Raw genomic sequence first — 7,560 nt, 5'->3', positions numbered from 1 at the left:
AAAAAAAAATACAAAAAACTAGCCGGGCGAGGTGGCAGGTACCTGTAGTCCCAGCTACTCTGGAGGCTGAGGCAGGAGAATGGCCTATACCCGGGAGGCGGAGCTTGCAGTGAGCTGAGATCCGGCCACTGCACTCCAGCCTGGGCGACAGAGCGAGACTCCATCTCAAGAAAAAAAAAAACTCAAAGGGGAAGAGATCGAACACTAAAAGGAAGATGAAAAGGGAGAAAAACATTCGTTGCTGCCACACTACACAAAATGCACACAGGAGTATGTTTTTTATCAAAAGCAACCAACTCAGATTTGCTAATCCAACAGTTACTAAAAAGCTTAAATCATATAGAAACCCTAAAAATTAATCTGGTAATATCACAAAGCTATATCCACCCCAGCCAATAGAGATCAATCTAGCTATATTAAATCACATGCTTAAATTACAAATTAAGCTCTCTGTACACATACCAATTTAAATGTTTATCTCCAGTTGTGTGTAATAGGTTCAATAAGAATCTAGATTAAAATATATTTTGTATAATATTTCAAAATATCTTAAGGTATGAGTATTTTTATGTTGCAGCATCCATTTTAATTTGAGCATGTAATTCGTCCTTGTTTTCATTTTAATCATAAAAATAAGACAAGTTTGGCCCAGCACAGTGGCTCACGCCTGCAATCCCAGCACTTTGGGAGGCTGAGGTGGGCAGATCACACACGAGGTCAGGAGATGGAGACCATCCTGGCTAACACAGTGAAACCCTGTCTATACTGAAAATACAAAATATTAGCCGGGTGTGGTGGAGGGCGCCTGTAATCCCAGCTACTTGGGAGGCTGAGGCTGGAGAATCACCTGAACCTGGGAGGCGGAGGTTGCAGTGCGCTGAGATCATACCACTGCACTCCAGCCTGGGCAACGGAGCGAGATTCCATCTCAAAAAAAAAAAAAAAAAAAAAAAATTATATGACCTCTGTCTATAAATGATGAGAGTGAGAGAGAGAAAAAGCATCCAGGTTTTTAAATGCCTTATGTATGTATGGTACTAATTTTGTCCCATACATTGTCCTAAATACTTTCCTATGTTAAAGTCTCATGTAATCTTTATAGCAACCTCATGAAATAGGACAATTATTAAGATAAGGGAACTGAGGCTGGATGTGGTGGTTCACACTTGCAATCTCAATACTTTGGGAGGCCAAGATGGGTGGATCTCTTGAGGTCAGGAGTTCGAGACCAGCCTTGTCAATATGGTGAAACCCCATCTCCACTAAAGATACAAAAATTAGCGGGGCATGATGGTGCATGCCTGTAGTCCCAGCTACTGGGGAGGCTGAGGCAGGAGAATCGCTTGAACCCTGGAGACAGAGGTTGCAGTGAGTCGAGATCATGTCATTGTGCTCCAGCCTGTGCAACAGAGCAAGACTTCATCTCAAAAATAAAATAAAATAAAAATAAAAATAAGATGAGGGAACTGAGTTGCAAGAAGGTAAAGCAGCTTTCCCAAGATCACGCAGGTAGCCAATGCTGGCTTCTGTTTAAACCGAGGTAGTCTAGCTCCAGAGTTCTCACTATTAACAGCTAACTAGAGGGGTGTTCATGCTGTTTATTAGTTTTTCGACATCCTAATCTCTGACTTCCTCCTCCCAGGATGCTGGCTTTCAAAGCAACAGCTCAGCTCTTTATCCTGGGCTGCACATGGTGTCTGGGCTTCCTACAGGTGGGTCCAGCTGCCCAGGTCATGGCCTACCTCTTCACCATCATCAATAGCCTCCAGGGCTTCTTCATCTTCTTGGTCTACTGCCTTCTCAGCCAACAGGTAAACACTGACCCCTTTCTTTGTTACTTTAAACTTAAGAAAATTTTGGAAATGGAGTTTAATGGGGATTTAAGTCAACATTCTCTAAATGTTCCATATGAGATTATAATCCACCTATAAACACTCTCTATTTTCTCTACTTTAAAAATGCTACTAGTTGTTAAGATACATCATTTATTAACACATTTCAGAATGTAAATAATTGCTGTGTCAAAAAAAACATGCCTTTTTCTCAGTTTTTCCACTTGCAATAGTCAGCTAATGCTGTGTAGCAAACAACCTCAAAAATCTCATTGGTTTAAACACAAATATTTGCTTTTCTTTATTCGTGGGTCTATGGGTCTGTTGGGGTTCACATGATCTTAGCTGAGCTCAGCTAGCCTTTGCTCCAGGATGGAGATCAGGTTTAGGCCTGCTCCTTGTGACTCATCCTGAGGCTTAGGCAGAAGTGGGAGCAACTCCCCAGCGAATATTCTTCTCCTAACAATGGTGAAATCACAAAGAGGCAGACCCTACTGGGCAAGGTCACTCAAGCCTGTGATTCTTCTTGCATCGCCTCCACTAATATCCCATTAGCCAAAGCAAGTCACACGGTCAAGCCCAAAGTCAATGGGAAAAGAACACTCAACCCACCAAGAGACTAAGACAGAGTGTAATACAACTACAAAGGAGTGAATCATGGAGATCAACAATGCAGCTAACACACCACTTCACATGAATTCTTTTTTTTTTTCCAACTATTATTTTATTTACATTACTATCTTAAGTTACATGGAAAAAGACACCCAAGCAGTTCTGCCTTATTTCAGAAAAAGTTTCCAATTGGCAGGGTGCAGTGGCTCACGCCTGTAATCCCAGCACTTTGGGAGGCTGACATGGGCAGATCACTTGAGGTCAGGAGTTCCAGACCAGCCTGACAAACATGGTGAAACCTCCATCTCTACTAAAAACTACAAAAAAATTACCCAGGCATGATGGAGGCGCCTGTAATCCCAGCTACTTGGGAGGCTAGGCAGGATAATCGCTTGAACCCAGGAGGCAGAGGTTGCAGTGAGCCAAGATCGCACCACTGCACTCCAGCCTGGGCAACAGAGCAAGACTCCGTCTCAAAAAAAAAAAAGAGAAAAAGGAAAAGCTTCCAGTCAATACCAAGTATATGGTGCCGGGATTACAGGCATAAGCCACCATGCTGGGCTGATTTATCTCTTTTTCTTCAAGACATATCAGATGATACATGCCCCTCAGAGCCCTCACTGTCCCGAACTAGGTCACATTCCAGAATCACACAGCCTTCCTTGTAACACTGGCTGTCTTCAGGGGCAAACTCATAGATCCATCCCAGTCTGCTATTGCAGTTTTTGCAACTCACATCTCAAACCATGGAACAGCAGTGGGCACGATGAGGTCTTGAACTTCACTGTACTGCAGGTTAACTGCCTTGTTAAAGAGAAACTGGGGCCAGGCACAGTGACTCATGCCTATAATCCCAGCACTTCAGGAGGCTGAAGCGGGAGGCAGAACTCATCTCCACTTGGTTCGCAGGCACCACTGGCAGAGCATTTGTTTCTTCATCATCATCATCATCATCTTTTTTTTTTTTTTCGAGACAGAGTCTCGCTCTGTCGCCCAGGCTGGAGTACGGTAGCTCAATCTTGGCTCACTGAAACCTCTGCCTCCCAGGTTCAAGCGATTCTTCTGCCTCAGCCTCCTGAGTAGCTGGGACTACAGACACATGTCACCACGGCTGGCTAATTTTTTTATTTTTTTTTTTGGATTTTTAGTAGAGACAGGGTTTCACACGAACATACGAAAAACACTTATATATACTCTTCCCTCAGTTTATCTCAGTTTTTGAGGCATATCATAGCATCCAGTTTTTGTTTGTTTGTTACTTGTTTCTTTGTTGTTTTGTTTTTTGTTTTGCGATGGAGTTTTGCTCTTGTTGCCCAGGCTGGAGTGCAATGGCACAACCTCGGCTCACTGCACCCTCTGCCTCCCAGGTTCAAGCGATTTTCCTGCCTCAGCCTCCCGACTAGCTGGGATTACAGGTGCACGCCTCCACACCCAACTAATTTTGTATTTTTAGTAGAGACGGGGTTTTCCATGTTGGTCAGGATGGTCTCGATTTCCTGTCCTCATGATCCACCCGCCTCAGCCTCCCAAAGTGCTGGGATTACAGGCGTGAGCCATCGCGCCTGGCCTAGCATTCAGTTTTTAAAGATATATATAGTTTTATTTCATATGGTTACGAAATTCAAAACACTTTGTCTGCGACTGAACAGTAGTGTGTGTCTTCCAAGAATGTCCCTTACTAAGGGGTGCTCAGGGATAATCTAGACTGCATGCTGTCTCCAAAATGGAACCCAGCCAGGCGTGGTGGCTCACATCTGTAATCCCACACTTTGGGAGGCCGAGGCAGGAGGATCATCTGAGGTCAGGAGTTCAAGACCAGCCTGGCCAATATGGTGAAACCCCGTTTCTACTAAACAATAAAAAAATTAGCTGAGTGTGGTTGCACATGCCTGTAATCCCAGCTACTTGGGAGGCTGAGGCTAGAGAACCACTTGAACCTGGGAGGCAGAGTTTGCAGTGAGCTGAGATCATGCCATTGCAGTCCAGCCTTAGCAACAGAACAAGAGTCCGTCTCAAAAAAAAAAAAGAAATTACTCCAGAGGGTTTCATTTTGTTTATATAACGAGTATAAGCATTCATTGCTTGTGTTATTGTTATGTATTTATTTATGTGTAGGTATGGGTGTTTATGGCATATCAGAATGGTTCTTACCAGTAGCAATTGTGTTCCTACCACGGGACAGTTAGCAATGTCTGGGGAAATGTTTGTCATAACTAGGGTGGGGTTTGCTACTGGCATCTAGTGGGTGGAGGTCAGGGATGCTACTAAATATCCTAAACAATGCACACAGGACAGCCCTCTCCAGCAAAACGTTATCCAACCCAAGACATCAATAGTGTCAATGTTGGGGTATCATGGTATGGCAGATGCTGTCCATGGCCCTCTCATATCCCTTTGGCTTCTGTCTCTACATGCCTGGACTTACTTGTTGCGAACACATATAACTGTGCCTGAAGGCTTCATACTGCCCACAGGACATGCCTGGCCCATGCACAGGGCAAACTGGTGATGCCAAAGAGTAATGGCCCTTGAGAGCGGCCATCAACCCATGACTGATGGGAGCTGGTGGATAAATACCCCAGCTCCCTCCTCCTTCAGGCAAGTTGACTCTAAGGTAGTTCCATGCTGTACCCCAGAGCCCCTGAATGGGACTGAGCCCCAGATTCCCACAATGGAAATATCCTTAATTATGCATTCTTCACCAGCTGCCTTCTCTTCCCTGTCCTGCTTCCTCATTGCCCTACTGGTGCTTCTTGGGATCACCCCTCAAATAAACTCCTTACACTTCAACCCTTGTTACAGGGTCTGCTTCTGAGGTGCCCAAAACCAAGACACATTGAAGGGTACTACCAAAATATTATTGGTGATTTTCACTAGATTGAGGAATTATATGTAACTTCTATTTTCTTCCTTTTGCATATGCATATCTTATAAATTTTCTATTTTTTTCTTTTCTTTTTCTTTTTTTTTTTTTTTAGACGAAGTGTCGCTCTGTCTCCTAGGCTGGAGTGCAGTGCTGCAATCTCAGCTCACTGCAACCTCCGCCTCCCAGGTTCAAGCAATTCTCCTGCCTCAGCCTCTGGAGTAGCTGGGGTTACAGTCATGTACCATGTCTGGCTAATTTTTGTATTTTTAGTAGAGATGGGGTTTCGCTATATTGGTCAGGCTGGTCTTGAACTCCTGACCTCAGGTGATCCGCCCGCCTCGGCCTCCCAAAGTGCTGGGATTACAGGTGTGAGCCACCACACCCGGCCATAAATTTTCTACAACAATTATATACCCTGTAATGGAAAATTTGTATTGCGGTAAAACATATATAATATAAAATTTACCTTTTAAAGCATTTTTAAGCGTACCATTAGTAGCATCACATTCGCAATGTTGTCCAACCATCACCAACATCCATCACTGGAACTTTATTCATCTTCCCAAACTGAAACTCCATCCCCATTAAACACTAACTCCCCACTCTCCTTCCTCCCAGGCCCTGGAAACCACTATTCTACTTTATGTCTACATGGATTTGACTACTTTAGGTACCTCATATAAGTAGAACCATACAGTATTCGCCTTTTGAATCAGCTTATTTTACTTAGGCTGATGTCCTCAAGGTTCATTCGTGTGGTAGAATATGTGTCAGAATCTCCTTCCTTTATAAAATTGAATAATATTCCATTGTACGAATAGACCATGTTTTGTGAAAATAAATAAATAATAATACATCTCTATCCTCTTCCTGACTCACTGACCTGTCTGCTCGTCACCAATGTTAGCAAAACCCATCCAGGTATTTCCTTTGATGTTCCAGGTCCAGAAACAATATCAAAAGTGGTTTAGAGAGATTGTAAAATCAAAATCTGAGTCTGAGGCATATACACTTTCCAGCAAGATGGGTCCTGACTCAAAACCCAGTGAGGTAAGTGAACATGTGAATTGTTCTAATGTTTTACATACTCCTCTCTTGACACTGCAAACTTCCTCTGGTTTGGGAGTTTTTGTTTATTTGTTTGTTTGTTTTTGTTTTTGTTTTAAGTTCCAAGGTTACATGTACAGGATGTGCAGGTTTGTTACATAAGTAAACGTGTGCCATGGTGGTTTGCTGCACCTATCAACCCATGACCTAGGTATTAAGCCCAGCATTGGCTGGGCGTGGTGGCTCATGCCTGTAATCCCAGCATTTTGGGAGGCTGAGGTGAGTGGATCACCTGAGGTCAGGAGTTCAAGACCAGCCTGACCAACATGGTGAAACTCCATCTCTACTAAAAATACACAAATTAGCCGGGCATGGTGGTATGCACCTGTAGTCCCAGCTACTGGGGAGGCTGAGACAGGAGTATCACTTGAACCTGAGAGGCCGAGGTTGCAGTGAGCCAAGGTTGCACCATTGCACTCCAGCCTGGGTGACAGAGCGAGACTCCGTCCAAAAAAAAACAGCGTGTATTAGCTCTTTTCCCTAATGCTCTCCCCCTCCAACCTCTCCCAACAGGCCCCAGTGAGTGTTGTTCCCCTCCCTGTGTCCATTTGTTCTCATTGTTCAGCTCCTACCTATAAGTGAGAGCATGTGGTGTTTGGTGTTCTGTTCCTGCATTAGTTTGCTGAACTTCCTCTAGTTTTTTAATTTATATTTTCCTTTTTTTTTTCTTTTTTTTAAGAGACAGGGTCTTGCTCTGTTGCCCAGGCTGGAGTGCAGTGGTTCAATCATAGCTCACTGCAGTTTCGACCTGCTGGGCTCAAGCAATCCTCCCATCTCAGCTTCCCGAGTAGCTGGGACCACAGGTGTGCACCACCATGCCCTGCTAATTTTTTTTTTATATAGAGAGATGGGGTCTCCCTATGGTGCCCAGCCTGGTCTTGACCTCCCAGCTCAAGCGGTCCTACCATCTCAGCCTCCCAAAGTGCTGGAATTACAGATATCAGCCACTGCACCTGGCCTATATTTTCCCTTTTCAAAGATATGCTCATGTTATTCAATTTCCATAATGTAGCCTGGACGCGGTGGCTCACGCCTGTAATCCCAGCACTTTGGGAGGCCGAGGCGGGCGGATCACGAGGTCAAGAGATCAAGACCATCCTGGCTAACACAGTGAAACTCCATCTCTACTAAAAATACAAAAAA

The 7,560-nt window shown here is 44.2% G+C and overlaps 1 protein-coding gene across 2 annotated transcripts in view; it reads left to right on the top strand.

The window, feature by feature from the left end:
- Nucleotides 1-7,560, top strand: part of LOC105519756 (EGF-like module-containing mucin-like hormone receptor-like 3) — a 64,965-nt gene that overhangs the window by 53,043 nt on the left and 4,362 nt on the right. For both annotated transcript variants that reach the window (XM_011953218.1, XM_011953219.1), the window contains 2 exons: nt 1,643-1,811; nt 6,253-6,360. In XM_011953218.1, the coding sequence (XP_011808608.1) occupies nt 1,643-1,811; nt 6,253-6,360 (277 nt within the window). The remainder of the gene's footprint in view (nt 1-1,642; nt 1,812-6,252; nt 6,361-7,560) is intronic.

Source organism: Colobus angolensis, unplaced genomic scaffold (genome assembly GCF_000951035.1).
Source record: "Colobus angolensis palliatus isolate OR3802 unplaced genomic scaffold, Cang.pa_1.0 Scaffold36, whole genome shotgun sequence".
Taxonomy (NCBI): Eukaryota; Metazoa; Chordata; class Mammalia; order Primates; family Cercopithecidae; genus Colobus; species Colobus angolensis.
This window is presented reverse-complemented; position numbering and strand designations above follow the sequence as displayed.